Source organism: Arachis ipaensis, chromosome B03 (assembly GCF_000816755.2).
Source record: "Arachis ipaensis cultivar K30076 chromosome B03, Araip1.1, whole genome shotgun sequence".
Classification (NCBI taxonomy): Eukaryota; Viridiplantae; Streptophyta; class Magnoliopsida; order Fabales; family Fabaceae; genus Arachis; species Arachis ipaensis.
In genome coordinates, this window is record NC_029787.2 from 39915243 (window position 1) to 39942539 (window position 27297).

At 32.9% G+C, this 27297-nt stretch overlaps 1 protein-coding gene and 1 pseudogene across 3 annotated transcripts; both read right to left on the minus strand.

The window, feature by feature from the left end:
* LOC107630367 lies at nucleotides 1714-6478 on the minus strand. Of its 3 annotated transcripts, none has more exons than XM_016333474.2 (12): nucleotides 6242-6478; nucleotides 6108-6155; nucleotides 5980-6031; nucleotides 5808-5881; nucleotides 5563-5690; nucleotides 4948-5067; nucleotides 4253-4420; nucleotides 3832-4140; nucleotides 3383-3733; nucleotides 2823-2951; nucleotides 2493-2560; nucleotides 1714-1983 (listed from the first exon to the last, which is right to left on the minus strand). In XM_016333474.2, exons 1-12 carry the CDS (start codon nucleotides 6264-6266, stop codon nucleotides 1980-1982), a joined length of 1476 nt encoding a protein of 491 aa, XP_016188960.1. In that variant the 5' UTR covers nucleotides 6267-6478; the 3' UTR covers nucleotides 1714-1979. The 3 variants fall into 3 exon arrangements, with proteins under 3 accessions (XP_016188960.1, XP_016188959.1, XP_016188961.1); XM_016333473.2 differs by having other exon boundaries at nucleotides 2480-2560; XM_016333475.2 differs by having other exon boundaries at nucleotides 2480-2560; nucleotides 4253-4380; nucleotides 4941-5067; nucleotides 6242-6477.
* On the minus strand, nucleotides 7984-10566 carry LOC107630369 (annotated as a pseudogene).

Consider the following 27297-nt stretch of genomic DNA (forward strand, 5'->3'; position numbering starts at 1 on the left):
ACCCTAACTTTTAATTGGAAAGTGCTAGCCCAACTTGCAAAGAAATCTCCTCAGGATCATGACAACAAAAGAGAAATACATTCAAAGAATTTCTGAGATAACTATGGCTTTTCCTCCAAGTTTAACTCTCTGCCTTTTTTCACTCATTAGCTTTTTCTTACAAAATCTCACATTTTTTTCTTTTACCAATGAAACACAGACAGACTAAACTGAGAAAAATAAATATTCAATAAAAGCCATGAAGGAGAAGAATAAACAGCTCAAAGAGTTATGAGAACTCAAACGTACTCCTTATTTCAATCCTTGGCCGTTCATCCCTATTATAGAAGAGTGAAGCTTCCAGGGTTTGAAACCTTCTTCAGCACATATTGGTTCTCTTCTCCCAATACACAGATGCAGCAACGGCGTGACAGAAGAGAGAGAGGGTAGAAGCAGTGACATGCAACCATACCTTCAATCTTCTCTTTCAACTTTTTTCTTCAAGAATCTTGAATTTGAGCCGTGCGTTCTTGCGTTGGCTCCAAGTTTTGATTCAGACTGTTGATGAGCTTCTGAACCAAGATGGCTTCACGTTTTTTATTTTTGCTTCTTCCATACTTAAGACTTTGAAGCTTTCCTACAAAAGAGGAAATAAACTTTTAGTTGTGCCTTTACTAAGATAGATTTACTTTTTGATCGAAGTCTTTTTTTCTTTTCTTGACAAAAATCTTTTAGCCTTTCTTCACAACCTACTCTCTGTACTTTTCCTTTTCTTTCTTTCTTGAGTGAATAAATGATGTGACCGAAACAAGAAAGAGGAGAGAGAAGAGAGAAGTTTTTGGTGGAAGCTTTCAAGAAAATTAAATTGAATTTAATTTCAAGTTCTAGTTACCAAAAGAGTGAGTAACGTCATTTCCTTGTGGACTCTTGGATTTCTTCGTTTAATTCGTCAAGCTTGATTCTTGGACTACTTTTCTGCTTGGGCTTGGTTTCTTTATTTGGCCCTTTTTGTTTTACTTGTTTTCAATTAATTTGGTATGGTGCTGAACTTGTTTATTTATGGGCTTGTTTAATTGGGTCACAATTAATTTGCTTATCTACTCATAATATGTGGCTTGTTTCTTTTTCTTGGTTCAGCCGTTTCATTTTGGATCAAGATTTGGAGTATTAGTGTGGCCTTGTTTTTCATGCTTCTTGGAACAATGGAAATTAATTAATTTTTTGTACACAAACACAACAAAATCACACAAATAAATAATCCAATAATGTTTAGTCATCATCTTAATAATAGTTTAGTTATCTAAATTCAACCATTAGAATTCAATTTAATTCTGACTGGAGTTTAATTCTTGATAAAATTCAATTCAATTTTATACCATTTTTAAACAGGAGGCAACCACGTATGCAAGTCTCTACTCTATCCATCTCTTGTATTTAGTTAATTAGTTGAGGAAAGTTCATCAAAGCTTGTTAAAAGTTAAAACTAACTTTTCTTAATTAAGTTCACTAAACTCTAATATGGTATCAAAGCCAATTTTATTATAAGTCTATACATTTTGGACGTTTGCTAGTTGCTTTAGATTTCTAATCTAAGATGTAATCTGTGCCAAAAGCTCGCGCACAAAATGGGTGAGAATTGTAAACCAAGCTTCTAGAATTCTTGCTTAAGGTTTTAGTTAGAATTTCCTTACACTAATCACATGAAGAATAAAGAAGCATAATATTTGGACCAAATTGCTAAAGCTCGTAACACTTTTCATAATTATTTGTCCCTCAAGCTTGTAATCTTTAATTGATAAATTGTGACAGCTAAAAAGGATGTTTGGGATGAATATAATTACATTGTGGTAGTTCAAATGCTCCAAAGGGAAACTTGCTTGTTATTTTGTAAACATGTCATTGTATTTGACAGAAAGAATCTAGATTATTGCACAGAAAATCCATAAAATTCTGCATCCCTTCAGATGATCCTTGCAGTTGAAATTTTCCAACAGAAGATTCTATCTGCAATACAATATATTGACAACTAGTTTTAGCAAGCTTTCAAAGTGACATGCTTCATTTTCATAAAATGATGGAGAATATAATTATTTTACTTTCTTTGCCTTTATTTTGAAATTCATTATATTATAGGATAATCTTAATTAATGTTCTCCCAGAAATAATGTCCTTGCACACATAGATAACAAAATTTTAAATCTGTCTGGAACGGGGTAAGTTTTATTGAGCAATAAAAGGGTGTGTCCATAGAATTATTGCAGTAGTAGATTTATATGTGAATTTATCTAATACAACAAGCAATTTTTTATTCTTCCTTGCAGCACCAATGAGACATTTTGAAATAAAGTGAATCTACAATTGATGTAGTAAGCAATTTATTATCCACCAATTACACAAGATTTACATTTATCATATTTTTAAATAGACTTGATTGCTTCACTTGACAGTCAAGAAAAAAAGATAATTTACTAGGATCAACGAAATCTAACTAAGAAATTACCTAATTTTCACACCTTTTCTTTCTTTGTCTGGTAAGGAAAACAAGTATTCCAAAGCCAACAATGATTGCAACTTTTATTACCTGAAAGGAAGAAGGTTAAGAAAAAGGGCATTTGATCACTCTTCAAGAATAGTTGAGAGCACCAAGTAATTAATTAAAGAGCAACACAACTGCAACCTCCTTTTACATCAAATTAAGAATTAACAACCAATATTAAAAAAAAAAAAAAAAAAAAAAAAAAAAAGGGAAAAAAAAAAACTACCACTACCAAGATCAAACCAAAATTTAAGACTCTAAATAAGTTGAAAAAACAAAATTTTTCAAATTGAATACTGATCTTAACCTGATTAACTGGCCCACCAGAGTTTTCATCTGCATTATCAGCAGAAGAACCTCTTGTCGTAGAGCCTCTACTTTCCTTAATCCTCTCATTCTTGCTCCCCTTAGTTCCAGTTCTAAAATGCTCTGCATTCTGCCACACAAAAATTAAGATTAACATAAAACTACAAGAAGGAAGAAGAAAATACACCATCAGATTCTCTTAATCAAAAGTTCGGTTTAAATGTTTGAAATTAACTCACTTAAATTTATATGTTTCTATCTGAAGGGAAAACTCAATCTATCATAGTTAATCTAGCGACTAGATTACTTCTAAGTTGCTTAAGTTTACTAAATAGATACAAAACCTTCACATTTCAGGATGCTTCAATCAACATAAAAATGAAGCCAATAAAAAATCTTATTTTGTTAACAGAAGCATCTTTAATAGTTTTTCTTCTATTTTTTTTTTTCTCTTATCTTATTAACATACGAGAGATCTCATCTTCTCCATTAATTATAGAAACTTAAAGCTTTTAGTGAAAGAAAATAATTAACCAAATTCATGTCCGAAAATATTTATACCTTCCCCTTATTTTCTAACTGTGAGAAATGCAAACTTCTTTGATGGCTTAAGCAGTTTTTGTCCTGACTTTCCTCTACACCATTTAAGCTTTTACCACTTGTCGTTATGCACATCTTTCTTGATTCATCTGGGAATATCCAAGCCCCAGAACTTTCAAAAGGATAATACTTGTCCAATTTATTTCTGGCATTCGAATCTGTTCTTTTGTTCACATTCTCTTGCAAGATGGCTGCCGGCTCGGCATCCTGTGACTTATCTTGCTCCAAGTACCGAGTCTTGGATGAATCTTTTCTTTCAATTTTACTTGACTGATATTTTGTTGGAGGTGGTTTAATGTAAGGTCTCATATCCTGTTTTGAGACAAATCACATGTGAACTCCAAAGACTTTACTTTCATACTCCAATAAAATGTTAATGACATTATAAAGTTGAGCAGTTACTGATATACCTGAGCCAGACCACTTTCGAAAGCACTTATCATCTTCCTCACATTACTAGGAGTTCTCCACATCGCTCTTTTCACCTCAAAATATTGCGGACTATCTTCTTCCATCATAGGTTGGATTGGATTATTGGTCATAGAATCATTTTGTTCTGATCTTCTTAACCTATTTGCCATTTCTTCTGAACTAAGTATGTCCTGATACTGTTCCTCAGGTGATGACTGATTCATAGGTTTCTTACCCTTGTGAGGCGATTGAGCGAGATTAGCTACTTGCAACACTGGTTTAGTTGATTTATATTGATCTGCAGAGTTCTAAAACATGTGAAATTATCATTAAACAAGCATTATAGTTCGCCTCCCGATTTCATCTTGCTGAAACAATGCAAGAGCAAGAGACTGTGATGCAGAGTATTTAATCCTTAACTGGTTTTAGTTTCTTCTTGTCAAGCTGAACCCCACCAACTACGCTTCTAGTATCAGATTCCTTGTTGAAAAGAACAACAGGACCATGTAGCCGAGAAACTGCTTTATGCTGAAGGTGATTCTTTGATTCTTCAGAAGATGGAGCACTTAAAACATCAGGAAAAAGCCTCTGAGGAAATGAAGGACCGTATTCGTAACCATGAAATTTCTTTAACTCTTTAGTTTTCTTTCTGCTTTTGCTTTAGTTTCTGTTAGAGGATATTGTTAAAGTCGATCAGATTTTATTTACTAGTCGGTTGTTATCATATGTCTCTATATGAGCCTTGTAATGACTTTTATTACTCACCTTTTTCATCACTCATTAAAATTACTTCTAATTCTCTCAATCGTTTTCTTATCTTTCTTCGTTACTATGAAGTTCAATATGGTATCAGAACCTTATTACACACCATGAATCCCTAACTTTTCCCTGCATTGTGCTCAATCTAGAGCAATGTTTCCTTTTGATTTTGTCTTTGTTTCTCTCTTTCCAAACACCTCTTTTACATTCTCTCCAACTCAAAACCTTCATATCAGTTAATTATTTAATTTCCTTTTCACTTCCAATTGAACTTGAATTCTACTTTCAGTTAATTTCAATGAATTTCAGCGGTTTCATTGTTTATTTAATCAGTAAAGTGAGATCAAACCTGAGACCTCATCATTTGTGTGGAAAGGTAATGCATCATTGCCAATAACAGTACTGCTGTCGGTTTCTGCACCTCTTCGACGACTACTAAGAAGCTCATCATGTTTTTTCTTTAGTGCAGATTGTCTCTGAAAAAACAAGAGTGATGTTATTATATATAAATGCCAAGGTTCATATGGAAGCTTATATGTTTCAATATACCCGCCACTCAACATAATTTAAAGTTATATATATGTAGATGATAACTATAAACATATATCCTATAGGTTGCCATGAAAGGGACTCATCATAACTCTAAATTGCAGTCAGCAATAGCAGTGAATGTTACGAGATTCATATATCCTACAGTACAACTGCCATTGTAGTTTAGAACCATGGAATTCACAAAGAAGCTATGAAACTCATTAACCTAGTCTACACCATTATAACTCCAACATCAAATGCTATCTATGCAAGTAAATGTCACAGGAAGATTTCTGTCTATATATAAAATGTACAAAATTCCTTTTACCTAAGCATTAGCATAGAACCAATAAAGTAATCAGCTCTGGCATTTTAACTTAATAATATCATCTTTCATATGAATAAGTTCAATACGAATTGTTTGTATAAGGAAAATACACCATTATGCGAATTCTATCGCGCTCTTCGTAGCTAAGGATGAACTGCAACTTCAAATGCAAGTGTCCTTCCCCAAGGGTAAACATGTCTTCCCAAACACCTTTCTCTAATATCAACCTCACATGAATTCCTGCAAGTTAATTTCTATTTCTTGTTACACACTGATTGAATTCGAAAACGGCCTGCTAATACTCAAATGGAACACGTGTGCGCGTGAGTGAGTGGAAAAGAAACAATAATCTGTTACCTGTACGTGCTATTTCATTCCCATCAGCCTCAAGAATCTTTACAATCAAATCATCACGGAGGCTAGTTAAAGGGCTGGTTTAGACAATAAAACAAACATGTTATAGGCACTCTTAAAAAAAAGAAAAAGAAAAAGAAAGGAAACATGGTAGAATTCTCTAAGTTAATCTTACAAAGAATAGTTTCCCTTGTCACTGATTTGGTACTCTATCTTCCCCATGGAAACTGCATGCATCACCACTTTGTTATTATTAGACGACTTAATTGGGGACAAGTTCTAAAGCATGACCAAATTGCGTACCCCTTATGGAAGTCGATGAAGATAATGGAAGATCCATGAATTCCAGTACTACAAAATGAAGTTAATGAAATATAAATAAGAGAATGTTTGACCTAGTATTAATTGAGAGTGTGTGTGTTAGTTAGTGTTAGTACCTGAAACCATGATAGTGCCTGGCATTGCAGAGAGAAGATTCAAAAAAAGACAAGAATTGTGAGTGTTGAAGCAAAAACAAAAGCATAGAGTTTCATTGAATGAGGGAAAGATGAGATAGGGGTATCAAAGAAGAAATGGATATGGTTATGAGATCCAATGAAAAATAAGCTCTTGTCTCTTGTGGTCCTTTGCAACCGTCAAACCATTTATTATCATTAGCCTTAAAAGCTTGATTGCAAATTAACTTGTTAATTGTGTTATAGATGAACGTCACTTTTTATTTTAGCATTGACCTTTTCTCAATATGCAGAATGCTATTAAATGGGTCACTGTTAGAAACTACTATTATTGATAGCAAGTGTGGAACCAAATGCACTAGGAACTGAAGTAGTCTTAAAGGAGCTAGCAAAAGTAACTACACATTTTTGTTTCAGTATTCTGTCCACATTTTTTTTGAGAATATACAGAAAATAGAAAAAAAATTGTCTTGATATAAAAGATTATTACAAACTCTATGTTGAGTGCGTTGCAAACTTTATACAAAGTTGGTCTCTAGTTTGGATAAAAAGGGAAAATTTACCATACAACCTGATCAAGTATTGGAGCAACGGTGGTTGTTGGAATATGAGTTCAAATTTAAACTTAAGCTTGGTGATATTTATAAGCTTATGAGTCCGAGCCATTTTAGGAGCAAGTTTAACTTACTTATTCTAACCCTATTAAAATATGCTATTTAGTAGATAATTAGTCTATATACAGTTAATTTGTTTTACTTATATACTAATTATAAATTAAAATAATTTTCGATTTTCTGCAAGTATTAGCAAGATATATGGAAGTTGACAAAATTTTGCATTTATTTGCAAATTGTGTGTCGTAACGCTTGAATTGGTTTTAGTTGTCTAATTTACTAACCTTCATTATGAACATAGTATAAATTTTGCTTTACTTGAATGAATACATTTTCCATCTTCTCTAAAAAAACTAAAAAAAAAAAAAATAAAAAAACATTTTCCATCAACATATATTAACTTATTAAGTGACCAAGTATTCATTGCAACTAAGTTCAACCAAGTTTTATCATATATCATGCAATCATTTTCCATATCACACGCCTTATAACTCAACCTCGTTCTCACTTCACTAAGTTTAGTCATCTTTTTTTCTCATTCTTCAGTTCTTGTGCTCTTTAGTCGTCTTCCTTTTTCTTAAGAGTGTTGATGAGTTTAAGAGAAAAATATAGTAGTATCATTAATTATATTAGAAAAAAAAACACACATACATATTATCTCAAACCAAAAAGGTATATAATACAAAATAGAACGTAAATAGTATTGAGATTTAAGAGTGTGTTTAGTTTGTATTTTTATTCCTATTTTTATTTTTAGTATTTTTTGTTCTCATAATTTGATAAAGAAAAAAAAAAAGGTAAAAAACGAAAATAGAAAACAAAATTTTATTGTTTTTACTATTTTTTCTTTTTTTTTTTTTACAAAATTCAAAAAACAAAAAATACTAAAAATAAAAATAGAAAATAAAAACAAAAATCAAACACACATTAAATTTACATAGAAGAGAAAATATCTACAAAAATAAATTATATTTGTATTATTTTTATATTTATTTCTCTTGTATATTTTTCTTTTGTAGTATAAAATACATTTTTTTTTTAATTTTGTTTACCTTGTTATCAATCACTTTTAATGTTAAAATCAAAAGATACAAAAAAACAAATAATAATAATAATAATAGATGTTATAACGTTTCTTCTCATCAAAATAAACATCAAAGGCAGAAGTATAATTGCTTTCTTGAGAACAAAACCTTTTTGTTTGAAGACTATTCGTCACTGCATACAAACACAAACATGAATACGTAAAGAGTATGGTATCTAGTTCTCTCCATCCCATAGATCATCAATAACGAATCCACCGGGTGGTGCACAATTCTTTACTTTGCGCTCCTGTTTGATTTGATTAATTTTTTTGTAGTCATCATTTGTAAGTGAAAAGTCAAATATTTCTAAATTCTGTTTCATTCTTTTCTTATTGTAGCTCTTCACTATGAAACTCACACCCTGTTCATACAGCCATCTAAGACTTACTTGAGCAACAGTTTTTCCATGAGCATGTGCAATGTGCTTTAGTAATTCATTGTCCATAACATCGTTACTACCCCAAATAGCTCCTTTGGCTCCCAAAAAGGAGAATATGCAGTTACCATAATATCCCTGGCTTTGCAATATTCTCTTAGATTCTTCTGCTGCCAGCAAGGATTCAACTCCACCTGTTTGTGATTGATGTGGTGTTTAATTTAGTGATAAAATAAAATTAAAGATTAAGTACGATTTTAGTCGTTATACTTTAACTTGAAAATTAAAATTGTTCCTAAAATTTTTTTGCGTTCAAAAGCATTCATAACGTTCAATTTTGTTTCAAAATCATCCTTGGTAGTCATAAATTTGTTAAAAACAAAAATACCCTTTTGGTTTCTTCTCCTATTTTTCATTTCCGAGAAAGCATTTCATCTTTCCTTCATTACTTTTAACATTACTCACTCTCCAAAATGTTTGCTTGAAACCCTAACACAACATTTCTCCGATTGAACTTGCGTTGGTGAACAGATTTCACAATTGCCATCTCCAATGAGGGTGTGATCTCGCCCAATTCATTCATCTTCATAGGAATCGAAGTCTTGCTTGAGGTTGGTTACTTGCGTTTTATGGTCTCTTTATCTCAGCTAGTTTTTGTTCAAAGAATTGTTTAAAAAAAATTGAACGTTAGGGACGACTTTTAATACAACAAAATTTTGAAGACGATTTTAATTTTCAAGTTAAATATTCAATTTAAAATCGTACTTATATTGATGTGTGTATATTATATATAAAAAGTTTACTTGATTAACTGCAGGAGGAATTGTAGCAAAAGAGAGGAGATTTTCAAGTTTTTTGCAGGAGAAGTTACTGACTCCAATTGATTTAGTGAGGCCCAAGTTGTGACATTCTTCCATTGAAGCCCACACGCCCTTCAAGTCAAATGGCACCAGGTCTTCAGCATCATAAGGAAATTTCTTTAGCTTAGGCTTCGCACTTATTGGCCAGTGGATTAAGTAAAGATCCAAATATTCTAATCCAAGACTCCTGCGTGCATGCATCAATCACCAAAAGATTATTATTATTCTACCCAGCCAATCTCACATCGTGTGTTTGTTTCATTGCTCCACGCTAAGATGTGTGACTAAAGAAAATTGCACATATCAATTTTAAATTTGACAAATAAAGGGACGGCCGTACTCTCTTATATATAAAAATCCAATTTCATCATGCATTAACTAATATGTTTGACTGATTAAAAAAGACAATATTATGTATAAGGTAAACACATTAAATTATATAATATTTTTTAACTATCAGTTTTACATAATTAAAAATATTTTCATATGAGTAATTAATAATGGACTCTCAAATAAACCAACTTCACCTGATTAGACTAAAATAGATTTTTTTTTGACAAAAAAAATATCATTTTATTTTGCCAAAAATTTTAGACAAACACAATTTTTAGCGAGTCAAGTCTGATGTTCGGATTGAATAAAAATTATTAAAAGAAATACTAAATTTTTTTTTTGCCAAATTCAAAAAAAATTTTAAGCGGAATACTTGTTTAACTCGTTATTTTTTTAGATTAATCAGGCTCAATTTTTTTTTAGTTTAAGATTTAAACGAATCTAACTTTAGAGATAAAAATCTGTCTATTTAAAAAAATAAATCAGTGGGAGATTTAACTCATTTTAATAACCCTCTCAAATGTATTAACACCCGCAATAATAATAAAATGGTGAATTATTAAAGAGCAGTTAATCTTCTACCTAGAGAAAAGTGTTGTAGATCTTACTGAAGTGAATTTTGTAGAGCAGGAAGAACAAGATGGGGATGGTTATCAGATAACCATAACTTGGAAGTGATAAAAAGTTCATTCCTGGAGCTTATGAGACCAAGTTTAAGGGCTTCAGCAATGGCTTCTCCCAGACCCTGTTCAGAGCCATAAAAGGAAGCAGTGTCAAAGTGCCTGTAACCGAGCTTGATGGCCTCAACGGCCGCGGCTTTGACGGTGAGGTCATCGTTTGTTTCGGAACCTGTTCCGAGGCCCGTCACTGGCATGGTGAATGATGATTGTAGGACAACATTTGGGACTGGGACCTCTCCTTGTTTTGCTGTTGAAGACATTGTATATATGTCACAAAATATATGCACTTGATGGTTGCTAATAATAACTTATTAGTATGTATGCAATGTATTATGTATGTGGAGGTGCTAAGTGGTAAAGATCCCTTTATTATATAGCTAATTCAGTCGTGTCTATTACTTTATCTCTAATTTTTATTTAATTTATTTTTATAATAATTTTTTTTAAAAATATTTATTTTTATACATTTTAAATTAAATATTAATTTTTTTAACCATTTTAACAAAGTAGACGCTGCGTGCGTATCGCTTCATTATAGAGTCAAATGAAGCGGCCCCAATGTCGGAATATGGTATTTAATTACCTGTTACGTATGTATTACCTTTCGTTTTTTTAATGTATTTGGTCTTCAATCATGCTGATTTTATTGTGTTACGTACCTAGATAAACTACATGGACCAGAGATTATTAGTTAGACTAGTTATCTTATTTGTTTAATTATACTATATACGTACGATGCATTACATATTTTTTTGTGGTTAATGTGGTTAATTATATAAAAAAAATATTTAGTAACAAAAAATTTTCAACCATAATTAGCCAAAATTTTTTATAATTTATTTCATTTATATAATTTAATAATATTTTTGATTCTTTGTGCATTAAGGCATTTATCATGACTTAATGGAGATATGAAACATGAAAACTACCCTAATATATACATTCCGTTAATTCAATTATGTTCATTCAAAAATCACAAGAATAATACTATTGCAAGTACAATAGTGTATAAAGCCAAGAAATTTTACAAGAAGTTGCCTTTATCATTATAAATAGTATGTCATTTGAATTCGACCTTAATACAGTACATATGGCAGAAGATGCTGAAGAATTTGAACAATAGACGGACTCATCCGACGAGGTTGTTGTCAGTCAACCAATTTCCGAGAATATGAAAAACTGATGAGGTATTATAATAACCCGGTTTATTTTTTGTGTATTTTTTATGTGCATTTATACTTATACTGTACTATTTAGTGAACTGCCAATTTTAGCATTTTATGCATAACATTCGTAAAGTTCATGCTCTATGCAATCAATAAGTTCATATGAATAATATCCATAATTACATGAAATTAACATCTACGTTAACATCCATAATGGCACGAAATTAGCACCTAAAATTACAGTAATGTGTTTTATTTGTTATACTCGATAGTGAAATTAGCTACTTTTATATAGTTAACTATTAGGTTGAGTTTCATTTGGTTTTTTCTTTCTTTTTTTTTTCAGGTCATAAATCAAGCTATTGGTGACAAGGAGCTAAAGCCCGAGGAGGGAATGTACTTCGGCACATTAGAATATGCGCGTGCATATTATTACCAATATGCGATAAGGATTGGTTTTATCGTCAAAATAAGAACCACCGGCTGGGAGACTAAAAGCAGTCAGAAGGTGGTTGTTAATAAGGCTTTGCATTGTAATAGATATGGATATACACTACAAAAAAATAGAACATTTGTAACAAAAAATTTGTATCAAATTTAAAATTGTTACAAATTATAGTTTTTTTGTAACAATAAGAAAATTTGTTACAAAACATTTCAATAATTTGTAACAACTTGATTTCTTTTGTTACAAATTATGTTGGCTTTCGTATCGAATTATTATTTTGTTACAAAATGTTATAATGTTTTGTAACAAAATATCTATTTATTTCAAAAGCTCTAAATATTTTGTAACAAAAAATTAATTTGTCACAAAATTCAAAGATTTTTTGTAACTAATAAAAAATTTTGTTTTAACATACTAAATGTAAGACTTTGTGTAAGACCTAGAAATTTTAGAAGATCTTATTAAGAGCTAATTTAGATTTATTTATTATTAAGTATTTTAATTTCTGAGATTATTTTATTAAAGATAATTAAATCAAATTTTGATTAATTGAGTTTAAAATAATTTAAAATTTTATCTGATTTTATAATTATTGAATTATTTTCTATATTTAAATTATAAAATTTAGCAAATGTAAAATAATAAGAATTTTATACGATTCGGTTTAAATAATTGAGATTTCAAAATTTAATACTAATATTTTTATAAATAAAGAAAATTAATTATATTATCTTATAATTTCAATTAGAGTATTTGATTTCAAATCAATTAATATTTTGATACGATAAAAAATATTTTAGAATAATTTTACAGATTTAATTAGTTTTCAGATTAATCCAAAAACCCCAATTTACCCAAAATTCCTAATTTTACTTTTTGTCCCAAATTAAACTTTAATTCCCAAATTAAATCCAAATCCTAAATTTAACCAAATTAAACCCTAACCCCACTCATCTAACCCTAGCCACCATCCATTCTATTTTGCCCTAATTAACCTACAGAAGAAAGAAACAAAAATGAAAGGAGAAGGGGAAACAAAGGAAAGGGAGAAGAGATAGCGCTTGGGATCAGAGAGGAAGAGAGCGACGGAGAAGAGAGGGATCGGAAGGGAGGGGACCGTGTCCTGCTGCGCCGCCACCGCCACCCCGTCATTGTGGCCGTCGAGTCACCGTCGTGGAGCTGAGTGCGGAGAGTTCATGAGCGAGAGAGAGCGACGTGGAGGGCGAGAGTCATGAGCCTGGGACTGCCATGACCGTCGCAGCACCGCCATCCTCGCGTCAGTCACCACCGCTGTCAGTAATGAAGCCCGTCGCCGCCATCCACGCCTCTGTTGCTGTCTGAACCGCGCACCGCCGTTGGAAGGATCTTCGTTGCCGTCGTTGAAGTGAACGGGAGAGAAGGAGATGTGGAAGGAGGAGCCGTTGAAGCGAGCTTGCTTCCGTCGCGTCCTGCCTAGCCACCGTCATCGAAGCCTCATTGCTGTTGATTAAGGGTGTTATCGAGGAGCTCAAGGATAACGCGCAGAAGTTGAGTGGAGCCGTCTTTCCACTGCTGAAATCATGCTTCGATTTCTGCCCTGTTCTGCCCGGATCTATTCTCCATTCTGCCCCGCCCTTGTTCCGCTGGGTTTGCTGTTCTTCATCGCGCACTGCCGTCGAGCCCAAAGCTGCCGCCATCGCACGAAGCAGAGAGAGTGAAAGACGTGATGGAGGGGTGAGGGAGGAGTTGCCACTGCTGTTGCCAGGGCTAGCCGCCGGAGCCATTGTCGTCGCCGCTGAAGCTAGCCACTGCGGAGCGTTCTGTCATCGTGAAACTTGAAAGGGGATGTCACTGCCATTGTTGCCGGTAGCACTGTTCCCGTTCTGGTTCCAATTCCTTCGTTTATGAGACCTATAACATTTTCTTCCTTGCTTTGTTACCATTTTGTTCCTCTGTCATATTTCCATCCTAATTATGTTAGCATATTTTATTCTAGTGTTGCTAATTTATCTCCTAAACAATTATGATTGGTGCTGAGATCATTGTTGCTGCTGCTCCAAGAGGAAAGTTGTTGCTACTAGGAATTAAAAACAAACGAAGGGTTTGTTGTGTTTAATTACCGAGTTTCAGCTAATTGAGGTAAGAGATTTTATTTTGAAATTAATTGTAATGCCATGGAAGTCTAGGATTTAATTTATTGGAACTTCTTATTAGGGATATTGTTTTTGATTATCAGAACTTGTGAATATTAGGGTTGTTGATTATTGTTCTGTGTAGTTTTTTTTCTGATTTGTTACTTGTTTTGTTTTACTTGTTCTGATTAGTAATTTAGTATTATTGAAACTTCAAATTATTACTTGTTTTTGTTTTTAATTTGTTCTTAATTTAGTTGATGCTAGATTGATGCCCAACAAAATTCATTCATAATAATAATTATTTACATGTTCATACCATCGATTGAGTTGTTACTCTTGAGTTGTTATCCATGATTGAGTTCATACCACCATGAACTGTTGATGAATTCTAACAGACAGCACAAAATAAAAACTATTAGTGAAACCACTAAAGATATTTGCCTATTTGTTGCCGACATGGGACTTTATGCAGAGTCTAAAAAGGTATGTAATTTCCATCATCCAGCTTACTTCATGATCCTTGCGTTTGTTTTTGGAATTCACTTTGAGAGGTTTATGAATCATAAAATTGTTTGAAGCTCATGAATGTATATTAACATAAACTTTCATATTCATCCAAATAAAGTAAAACTTTAGCTGGATTATGTATAAGAATTTCGACTTTCATGAAAAATCACTTTCAAGTTATTCACTGAATTAAGCTATTACACATTTTTGTTCCCTATTTTCTTTAGGTAAGTCAAGTCTTTCCCTTTAGAGAGTTCTATATTAGTATACATTCTATGGAAGTTATTGTCAGTTGTTTAAGATAAATTTTATTTATTAATCATGTTGGATGGTGCTTATTGGTCCCCCCTTTAGAGGGTCGTACAAATGAAGTAGTTAAAGTGATGTAAAGTTGGTACAACAAAAAGTTATGACAATAACAAATAGTATCTTACTGTTTAGTTATTACATATATTACCTATGCAACAAATTGTATCAATGCAATCACTTAAGGAGTCCCCTCGTAGCAAGTGGTAGAGAAAACCTAAAAAAGATAAAAATAAAAAATGTTTGAAGACTTGGCCTTATATGTATCCTTATATATTTCCAGAACTACTCCAAATGTTTCACATTATATTTGTCACTTTGCCTTTCATTACATGATCATCACTCATTTGAACATCATTCAGTGTTGTGTAAATATCAGATTAACAACAATTTTATACTAACTATCTTTTTATTATCACAGTCAATTATCTTATAATAGAAAGTATTTCACTGTTACCCTCTTTTTTTTCTCCTGTAGCTATTCCTTGAACTACTTGATTGTCTGCTAGAATACTACTCCTATGTATTGCTTTACTGGTAGTCCTGGCTTCACTAACTTCTATAAGGTAATAAATAAAGGCAAAAAGCAAAGATGTTCCTAAACGTCTTGATTATTGTTCCATTGTTTTATACTTTTATGATATTTAATAAATTTCTTAAACTAAAATGCATGTTTAGATCTGAGTCATGATTATTGTATCAACATGTCCTATTTTATTGCACTTCTCTCCAAAGGTTATTCATGGTAAAAATTTTAGAGTTTGTATTCATTGTTAAATAATACGAGTATAATTTTTTATTTTTTCCTGTACATATTTAAAGGAAAAACAAATCTTATTTTTTAAACTAGTGTTTTTTGTTTGGTGGTCTTTTCAGGTGTGTGGCACTTATTAGAACTTCTCCATGAGAAATGAGAAAGGAACTATATGAACATGATGGAGTTTGTAATTTGTAGTTTACATTTTGGAGATTTATAATTCCTTATTTTTCTTGTCCTATATATTTATCTAGTTTATTAGGGTTCTTCAATGTGTCTTGATAGTTTGTACTTTAAAGTTTATATGTTGAAGATTTATAAAACAATCTTAGTTAATGAAAGATATTTGAACTATCTATGTTATTATATATTATATAAATGTTGACTTATTGAGTAAATTAGTTAATATATTAATTAATTAAAAAATAATATAATTTGATAAATTATGTGTGTAATTTGTATTAAAAAATTATTACAAAATAAATAGTGTTTCGTAACTAAAAAAAATGTTACAAAATCAAGTTATATTTTGTAACAAAATTTATGATAGGAAAAAATATATTGTCACAAAAAATATTTTGAAGATCAAAATTTGTTATCAGATTGTCACCCATTGAAGATCAAAATTTGTTACCACTTTTGTAACAACTTCTGGTTTTTTGTATCAGAAAAATTTGTTACAAAATATCACATATCACTTTAACAGTTTTATTTTTTGTTACAAAAACTTTTTGTAACGGGACATACTGCAACGACCCTTTTTTTTGTTACAAAATTCTTTTGTTTCAAAATTTCGATTTTTTTTAACAATTTTTTTGGTTACAAATATTTTTTTTTGTAGTGCATGTCCGTGTCAATATCCATGCATCATAGAAATTAACCAATAATCACTTCATTTTTAGTACATATCTAAAATTATTATCACTGTCACCAACTCATCACCATACCACATCTGTTCTTTAGTACAATATTAGGTGTACATTTCTTTTTAGGATAATTTTTTTTAGGTAAAATATTAAATTGATCTTCTATATTTGAATTCAATTCTATTTGGGTCTTTAAAATTTAAAATATTCTATTTAAATTTAAAAAATTTTTATTTGGTTTAAGTGTAGTTATATCGTAAAGTCAATGTTAAATATTAATGTCCTGCTAAACTTTAATGTTCTTTTCTAAAAAAAATAAATACAAATTCAAGAAGCACAGGATCAGCAGTGGATGCATCACTGCGAGCCACTTATCTTAGTTCAAGCACATGGAGAATATCTTCGAAAACTCACTTTTTGCGAAAAAATTTATCGATGCCAACGAGGACAAGGCCATCGTCATCACAGAAAACTTCCTTCGACAACTGAAGAGTTTGGTTATATAAGTTTTTTATATTTAAAAATTGAGTTTCATTAATTATTTAACATTAATTTCATGGTAGGACTACATTGAAACTAAATAATTTTTTTTTAATTTAAATAAGATACTTTAAATTTTAGAGACCAAAACAGAATTAAACCCAAATATAAAGAACTAATTTAATATTTTTTTATATATTTTTAGAATAAATAACCATATTTTTACATTTTTTTCCGTCGTTTCAATGGTTTTTATATCAAAATTAAACATAAAATTAAAACCGTACATATAATTAATGTTTCTCCTTCTATAAACAAAAATACTAGTAGTAAGTGCAACAGAAAAAAATAATAGAAACATAGAACTAAATAAGTTATACAACAGAGATGGATCTATTTTTACGGGTGTGGGAGCAAGCATTTTTATTATAATTTAGAATTTTATTGAATAATGTAGTATAATAATATTTATTTACTTCCATTAAATTATTAAATTTGACCTTACAATAATTTTTTATTCAACTTTTAACATTTGATAGTCAATTTGAGTACTTCATATTAGATATTTATTATAATGATCAATTTTAAAATTTAAATAAGATTGGTATTCTTTCTTAAAAATGGACTCGAAAGAATATTATCTATCCATTTGTGTTTCTTCTTTTAAAATTAGTTTTAGTTTTTTATAACTACACATAAACTTTTTTAACTATGAATATCATCAATTCCATTGTTTTATACTTTTATGATATTTAATAAATTTCTTAAACTAAAATGCATGTTTAGATCTGAGTCATGATTATTGTATCAACATGTCCTATTTTATTGCACTTCTCTCCAAAGGTTATTCATGGTAAAAATTTTAGAGTTTGTATTCATTGTTAAATAATACGAGTATAATTTTTTATTTTTTCCTGTACATATTTAAAGGAAAAACAAATCTTATTTTTTAAACTAGTGTTTTTTGTTTGGTGGTCTTTTCAGGTGTGTGGCACTTATTAGAACTTCTCCATGAGAAATGAGAAAGGAACTATATGAACATGATGGAGTTTGTAATTTGTAGTTTACATTTTGGAGATTTATAATTCCTTATTTTTCTTGTCCTATATATTTATCTAGTTTATTAGGGTTCTTCAATGTGTCTTGATAGTTTGTACTTTAAAGTTTATATGTTGAAGATTTATAAAACAATCTTAGTTAATGAAAGATATTTGAACTATCTATGTTATTATATATTATATAAATGTTAACTTATTGAGTAAATTAGTTAATATATTAATTAATTAAAAAATAATATAATTTGATAAATTATGTGTGTAATTTGTATTAAAAAATTATTACAAAATAAATAGTGTTTTATAACTAAAAAAAAAAAGTTACAAAATCAAGTTACATTTTGTAACAAAATTTTATGATAGGAAAAAATAGATTGTCACCAAAAATACATTGAAGATCAAAATTTGTTACCACTTTTGTAACAACTTCTGGTTTTTTGTATCAGAAAAATTTGTTACAAAATATCACTTTGAATTGTAACAGTTCCGTTTTTTGTTACAAAAACTTTTTGTAACGGAACATACTGCAACGGCTCCTTTTTTTGTTACAAAATTCTTTTGTTTCAAAATTTTGATTTTTTGTAATAAATTTTTTTGTTACAAATATTGCTTTTTTTTTTGTAGGGATACCGCACATCCCATGTGAAGGAACCCAAGAGAAAGAAAACAGTGGCATCAACAAACTGCAAACCCCATTGCTATTTAGCATTAGATAAGATGATAGGGCAGTGGAGGATTTCTCGAGTAGAGATATCCCACGCACACTCGCTTAATCCGAAGCTATCTGGAATGCCCTCAGCAAACTGTCAGCTAAGTATGCATGTGAAGGACCTGATACAGCAAAACAACCAAGTTGGTATTAGACCGAGTAAGACATACCCTATTAGCCAATGCCGCCGGTGGCCCTGCCAACCTTACCTTTACGGAGAAGGATGTTAGAAATTACATTAGTCGTTACTTATGCATTTCCGGGGATGAGACGGATCCAAAAGAGCTACTTAAGCACTTCTCACGGATGAAGGAGCTCAATCCAAATTTTTTCTTTGAAATAGATGTGGACGAAAACCATAGCCTTAGAAATGTGTTTTGGGCCGATGCTCAGTGTAGAGCTGCATAAGAATATTTCGGTGATGTCATGACGTTTGACACTACTTACAAGACTAATAGGTACCAAATTATTATTTTTTTGTTCGACTTAATTAGATTTTTTTCAGCTAAAGCATTTGGATTTTATACCTACGTTACATGTTTTTATATTTTCATTGTTTAGGTAGGACATGCCGTTCAGGTCTTTCGTAGGTGTCAACCACCATGGGATGTTTATGTTTCTTGGGTGCGCATTATTGCGGAATAAGAAGACTCGTATATTCCAATGGCTTTTTCGGACTTGGGTGAAGTGCATGGGAAAGGCCCCCGTATGTGTTATAACAGATCAATGCCTGCAGATGCGTTCTGCGTTAGAGACCATATTACCAAACACACGCCATAGATGGTGCATATGGCATATCCTAAAGAAGATATCACACAAGCTGGTAGGTTACCATCGTTTCGATCAGCTCAACACATGCATGAAGAGGATTATGTTTGAATCCAACTCTAAGGACTCATTTGAGAGAGATTGGCACGATTTTATCGAAGAGTATGACCTCCGAAATTCTAGGTGGCTAAACGGTAGTATAATCTTCCAGTTTATTGCTGCCTGTGTTTAGCTTCTTTATAGATGTTATTTTAAGTCAATATAGATGTTGCACTCATGAGTTAACTTACGCTATTCTTTTTGCATTTTTTGTTTTCTTTATGCATTGGTAGATATGTTTGCTGACCGACACATGTGGGTACCATTATTTTTCAAGGACGAATTCTGGACTGGCATGAGAAGCACACAACGTAGTGAGAGCATGGATGCAATTTTTGATAAATATTTAAACAGTAAGAGCTCTTTGTTACAATTTGTTCGCCAATACCAAAACTGTCTTATAGACAAAGAGCAAAAGGAGTTTGAGTGTGACACTACTGATTTAAGGGGGATTATCCCTTGTGTTTCCAGCTCACCAATAGAGAAGCAGTTCTAGAGAGAATATACAAACTCCATGTTTCGAGATGTTCAGGATCAATTTATAAAAAAGTCGGATTGCAACATCTCCTCAATCAACCATCATGGCACAAGTACAGTTTGTGAAGTTGACCAACAAAAGATGGTGTCTGACATGTTAGTGTATAGCAGATACCAAGTCGTCTATTGCTTGTAGTCATCAGAAGTTCAATGTGATTGCTTTATGTTCCAATCGGATGGTATTCTATGTTGTCACATTCTTGCTGTTCTTTTACATTTTCGTGTAATAGCAGTGTACTCACAATACATTCTATCCCGGTGGAGTAAGAATGTTAGTCGGAGACACACATACATCAAGAGTAGCCTTGACATGGACCGTTCTGACGACAGCATGACCATTTTTAGGGAATTATATTCTGCTTTTTACAACATCACTAAGGATTTCGTGGCTACTCCGGAGGTTGCTGTCATATTGCGTGATGCCATCGACAGTGCTCGGAACAAGCTCAAAGAACACAAGTAATCCGAGCATCAAGCTGCACATGTACCAAGTGCAATTAACTCGCATACGCGTGATGAGTGTCCTGTTAGCATAGATGAGCTACAAGGCCTACGACATGTTCCTACGCGAGATCGTCCAACATCCACCAAACTTGGGGCAGATCTAGAAAAATCTATTAAAAAGAGGGCTTGCAAACACAAGAACACGCACAATCACAACAAGGTAAATATGAGATCTACCCTTTTTCACGTCATTCGTTTGTTTTTAGTGTGCTGAATGGATGATAAGTTAGGATGTTATTTTTCAATATGATTTGTGTGTTCAGGGACCTAATGGTAATACACAACCATCTCCTACCAATGTGGCATCTTCCTACAAAGATACACAGTGGACTTGTTCAGAAACGACAGAAAATTTGGCTATGTATTCTAGTTCCTTCACATCACTATTGAATTCATTCCATAATGCCGAACAATTGTGTATGTACACCTTGTATTTTTTTTCATAGCATTAATGTCATGTCCATCTATTTATTGTTTCCTCTTTGTTTAGTTTTTAATTTTTTTTCCACATGAAGTATTTTTGGAGGATTTGAAGTTTAACAGCACTACATATCATAAGCTTTAGAGTTTAGCAACTACTTTATACTTTAGTCATGCTTCAACTTTATTTTACGTTATTATGATTTGGTGGTTTATTGGGTTGGTTTTATATATTTTTATATACTCAACTTTATTTTACCTTATTACAACTTCATATACCATTATTAAACAAAATATAATAATAGACTTGGGCCACTGATATACAACCTTTTTATTTTTTTAATATTTTTTACCTTTATTATTTTTTACTAATATTTAAAATAATAAATATTCAGTTGATAATTTGATCATTATGATAATTTGGTGCATTACATAAAATTTAAACTTGAATTTTGAAAGTATCTCGTATACAATAAGATCTTTATTTCATTATTTAAAAAATTAGTCATCAAAAAGGCATATCCAGGAATGTATTTTGTTTACATCCAATAACATTCTCTAATTTTTCAGAATAACAACCACGATTGACAATATATTGTTTGCGCATAGATATTTTTAGCTAGCTGTTAAGTATAGATAATTTTAGAGTTCAATAAAAAAATTTTTCATTAGATATACAAAAGAAAATTCAAACTTCAATTAATGTGTTCTCGATCGAACAAAAACAAGTCAAACACATAAAAAAAACTAAAAGAACACAAAAATAATTTTTTTCGTATATAATTTTTTATTGTGATATTAAATTCTTGTGAACTTATTTTTCTATGCAAATCTAATAACATTCGCAAGTATTTTATGATAAAATCTAGAAAATTCTACAACCATATTAATAGTAAAAACACACAGTAATTCTAGTCCTAATTAATTATTTGTAGATATATTTATCCTGCTGTCCGGTATAGAAAACTTTTTAAAACGATGCACCTGTTTTTTGTTTGAATCCAATAACATCCATCTGTATTTCAGGATAACATCCATAAAATTTTGAAATCAAATTAACGGAAAACACACACACCAACTTTTCTAATCCCAAGTTATGGCTTATAGTTCTGTTTAGCTTTCTTAGCCAGTTCCGTCCTTCGAACCAGTGATCTTGTCCTTGGATTCGTCCAACGGTCTTCAATCTTTTTCTTCTTTTTCCTATCCTGGCCTCCACCTGATGACATGGCACATTGAGTACACCCTCTACCACACTCCTAGAGACTTTGTCTTTGCAAATTAGTATGTCAGTTACAATTTCCTTCCAAATTTGTCTTTGCAAATTATTGTGATGAGTATTCCATTCATCTCTGCCCAGTTTTTGAGATTCTCTACTGTTACGTATTTTTGGGTAGTTAGTGTTAAAATCTTGTGATTTTGGTTGTTTAGGGATACTCTAACATAGATTCTAAGTGGGTTCTATCCCTATTTCATATGGGCTGAGGTAAGAAGTATTCTAACCCTTGTGATTTATCAATTTCATGAACCCTAGGTTAATGTATATATGTGAAATTGGTTATGTTAGTGTATTGCGTGATTTTGGTGCACAATTGGAAGATTGATATTGCTTGTGGGGTCTTGGTGAAGCTTGGAGCTAAGGGTTGGTGGAAAGCTAAATTATTTTTACTACAAGAGGTACAGTTTAAGTTTCATTTAAGTACCGTGTGGTGTGATGAGAATTCCTAGGCTAGATGCCCCTAGGATTAAGTTGGATTATGTAAATGGTTGGTACTAATATGCATAGTTGATATGTAATGTAAATTAATGATTGGGTTGAGAATTGTGTGAAATTGTATGTTTGGTGTGTTGAGGATTTGATGAATTGAATAATGAATATTGGTTTGTGGAATATACATTTAAAGTGTGAATTTGGGCCAGAGGCCGTGTATTTTTTGGGCCGGAAGCCGAAAATAGGTAAGGAAGGTAAGTTCATGTGTGTATTGTGTGATGATATAAGAGATTGGATGAATTTTAGATATTGAATGTGTGAATAATTGGTGTGATTATTGAATAATAAGGTTTGAGGAATTGGGGTGTGGAATTTGATAGTTTTGAATGAAATTATGTAGATGAGATAGGTTTGGTTTTAGTTGAGTGTAATTATGTGAATGTGGTTAAATTGTGGCCATTTTGATGAGTGGAAATGAATTTGGCTTGTGAACATTGGAAAAATTGGTGATTTCTATTTTTGGGTAAAACTGATTTTTGACCAACTTTGGCGGTTCGTAACTCGGTCCACGAAGTTTAGAATTCTTCAAAATTAGATTTTTATGAAAGTTTATTCAACGATCTTTCCAACGGTTCAGAAATAGTTGAAAAAGAAATTTTGTAGAAGAAATTATGTGTGTTGGAAGTTTGGGTTTTGAAAATGCAATTCTGAAGCTTTTTAACTTAGTAAAATTTTTGGTAAAACGTACTCCGACGCGCACGCATGGCCGACGCACACACGTCACTCACGATTTTTACCCTCTCACGTGTGCACCTGGCCGATGCGTATGCGTCGATGTATTGATGCAATTGCCCAGTAGAAATTCCAGAGAGTTGCGCTGCTATTGTGCTAGTTTTGTGCAAGGAGCATAAAACGCACCCACGCGTACACGTCACTGACGCACACGCTTGGCGCCACCTTTCTGCTTCCCATGCGTGCACATGGACGATGCGCACACGTCACTATAACTTTTCTGCTTACTACGCGTGCGCGTGGGAGACACGCACGCGTGACCCCGTTTCACCCCAAAGCTGATTTTGAGTTTTCAAGCCAAATTTTAGACTTCTAAGTCTCCATCCTCACCTCTTATGCCCTCAATACTTATAGTATGCCTAGCGATTGAAAGAGGCTAGGAGATGTGGTAACTTGTGGACAAATTAAGGGGAGAATTAATGATGAATCATGATTAATGATGACTGTATGAGTTGCTCAGGGTGATAATAGAAGTGCGGTATACGCCGTGAGCCAAAGGGCTGTATTTGATAATGATTATTGGCTGGTTATGGGGTATGTTATAAGCCGGATGGCTATGATAAATACTGTCTATGTAATTTCGACTTGGAATCAATCCGGACTTGTCGCACTCGGGTTCTTTTCAATTATGCTCGTAGTGCTTTCATCAGTCAATGAAGTCTTTCCAGAAGGGTATAGGACTGACAAAACAACCTCAACCGAATAAGCCGAAACCACAGAAGGATAAGAAGAAAGGGCATAAAGCTAAGCAAAGGAAAGCATTCTTTTTTTGTTTTGGGGAAGGGCTAGTGCACCTCACCCGAGGTTCACGTCGCTAGGTCAATTCATGCTTCGACGCACTCCCGCCTCGTGTTTTCGACAGAGTGTTCCCTTGACTCTTCAATAGATTCATCTTAACTTAAGAAAAGTGGTACTTTCTGTTTGCCTTCCCGTCTTTTCTCAGCGGATCAACCACATAGTCCGAAGTCACTAACGTGACGGGAATGTAGCTATCTTTTGGTCAGGTTTTCCGGGGGTCGGTTCCTCTACTAGAATAGGTTCAGAACGCCTCACTTCCCCTTTTGGCGGAATTGCTTTCGGTGCTTATCTTCAATCATAAGATGGTCACCTGCCCCCCTGCCCTTTTTGTTGGCTTAGAGCGAGTATGAAGTCAGGGAGGAAGAAGAAGAGCCCGGCTGGGCAGGAAGTTTACTGGTTCGCTAGAGCCAGGGAACGAGCACTCAGGGATTAGCATAGAAATGGAAGGCAGAACAAATCCCGATTCCTGAAGTGACTTTGAAACATAAACATCATCAAATACGGCTACTGAAACTGCTAAATCAACAGATTATTGATTTATGGCTGAAAATGAAACTATGGCTTTGAATGATTGCTTTATCTTGAGCTCTCTTTCTCGGAAGTGCGACTCCAGAGAGATGATGGAAGGTGAGGATCCCCTTCCTTGTTCCTTCTGGTACTATAAAATTGCCACCAGCAAGATGGTGGGAGGTTAGGATCCCCTCCTTGGTTCCTCCTATGCATATGAGAACGTACCTCCTGGGTAGATGCAAGGGTTGTGGTTGTGCCCCACTTGCTCCAGGTTGGTTAGTATAGAGGCTCCCCGGGTGGATGCATGGGTTGTGGTTTCGCCCCACTTGCCCGGGAGTTATGACGAGTGATGTATAAAATGTGCAATCATGTGATGTATAAATGATGATATGGTCATGATTAATGATTATGGAATGTTATGAATGAATGTGAAATGATTATCTAAGTTACGAGTTTCCCTGGATGAAAGCAGTGACTAGCCACCACGTGCTCTAGGTTGAGACTCGATACTCTACTGACCTTATTTCGTAAGTGTGGCCGGACACAGTGAAAGTTCTGGATTAGCTCACCCCCGTGGATAAACACCAGTGCGGGTGTTGTATGATTATGATTATGATCATGTTTATGATTGAGAATAACGATTTACCTATTTGTTTTGGATTGCTATATCATATATTCTATGTTACCTGATTATGTGATACTTGTTCTACTTGTACTTTAATTGTGTATTACTTGTTTGTATTGCTTGTGTTTCTACAACTGAGAGGTCCCTCATGCTGGTGTCGGTGGACGCTGAGGGTTGTTCTTGATGAGATGAGTTGATGATGTAATTGAATAATGATGATGATTATTGAATGAGATAATTTGAGCCCCCTGGGTAGATGCAGTGAAGTGATTTCACTTGCTCCAGGTGAGGATATGATGTATTGATATAGAATTGCTGAGACAGAATAACTGGTGATGGTTTTGTTTATGACTCTGATTCTGATTCGTTGGAGAGTTAGAGAGATTTGAGAAGTATGAAGAATAAGAATTTGATTTAGCATTCCCTTATGACAGTTGCCTATTTATGGATTAGCAAGAACATAGGATGAATATTTGGTGAAAGAAAGTTTAGGATGCTTAGTGAGTTTTTATTACAATGCATTGTATTTATTTGGCACTTTTACCGTACTGGAAACCCATGGGTCGGGGGTTCTCATTCCGTATATATCTCTTGTTTTTCAGATACAGGTCCAGGTGCTCAGAAGTGAGTTGTGGTTCATCTGAGAGATGGCGAAGATCTTTATATTCTCTACTTTATATTTACTTAGAATCTCTCCACCTTTATTTTGAAAAGCTTTATTATGTATTGAACTCTTCTGAACTTGCCTATAGAGGCTCTTATGTTTCTTTTGGGAGAGATTAGGAGATACTGTTGTGAACTACTGTCATACTGTACCCTAGCCGGCCTACACTTCACGGGTCGCGACTAGTGGCTATTTACTTATGTTATATATCTGTATACTGTCCTTCTCTTACTCTCCTTCATACCTTTATCTGTATGTTTGATGAGCGGATATTTTATACGCTTTTTGGGGATAATTTCATATAGTTTTGAGTATGTTTTAGTTAGTTTTTAGTCTATTTTTATTAGTTTTTAGGAAAAATTCATATTTCTGGACTTTACTATGAGTTGTGTGTTTTTCTGTAATTTCAGGTATTTTTCTGGCTGAAATTGAAGGAGCTGAGCAAAAATCTGATTCAGGTTGAAAAAGGACTGCTGATGTTGTTGGCATAGGGGGACGTGCGTGCGTGAATTAGAAGACAGAGGAAAGCAGAGATTCAGAAGACAAAGCATCTCCAAAACTCCAACATATTCTCCATTACTACATAACAAGTAACCTTTAATCCATGCTCTTTTGTTTGTTGCAATTCAACTGATAAACATAATTGACTTCCTGACTAAGATTTACGAGATAACCATAGATTGCTTCAAACCAACAATCTCTGTGGGATTCGACCCTTACTCACGTAAGGTATTACTTGGACGACCCAGTGCACTTGCTGGTCAGTGGTACGAGTTGTGAAAAGTGTGATTCACAATTTGTGCACCAATGTTGCTTTCGACTTCACGCTTTATCTTTTAGTTGTCGATGCGTGAGTGACACGACTTCGCGATTTTATTTTTACTTTTTTCAGGCTTCTCGATTAATACTCCTTTCAATTATACTTATATTTATGTATTAAAAATCCACCCGAGAGTCGTACAATCGTAATATCATTGACTTATGACTCGAGCATAAGGATTTGAATATTAGGGTGTTACATTATGGTATCAGAGCAGTTCGTCCTCGTTATCCTGAGGGATGAAACTGCTTATGCTTTAATGCATACTCTGAGCCTGTTCCTGTGCTAGTTAGGGTATCTAGTTGATATGTCTAGCATGAAGTTCATGAGTGTACCTTTGGTAATTTGAAGCACTTAACTTGAGATATTGAGTCTGATCACCTCGATATCGCTTGTCTAGTGTGGAAACGACCCGAATGGTGTCTCATGGACATGAA

Coding starts and splice junctions, on each gene's coding strand:
- LOC107630367 (XM_016333473.2), bottom strand. CDS start 6,266: ATGCCAGGCACTATCATGGTTTCAG. Junction 5,068..5,562: donor GCGATAGAATTCGCATAATG/GTGTATTTTCCT, acceptor TTGTTTTTTCAG/AGACAATCTGCACTAAAGAA. Junction 2,561..2,822: donor CTGGTGGGCCAGTTAATCAG/GTTAAGATCAGT, acceptor TCTTCCTTTCAG/GTAATAAAAGTTGCAATCAT.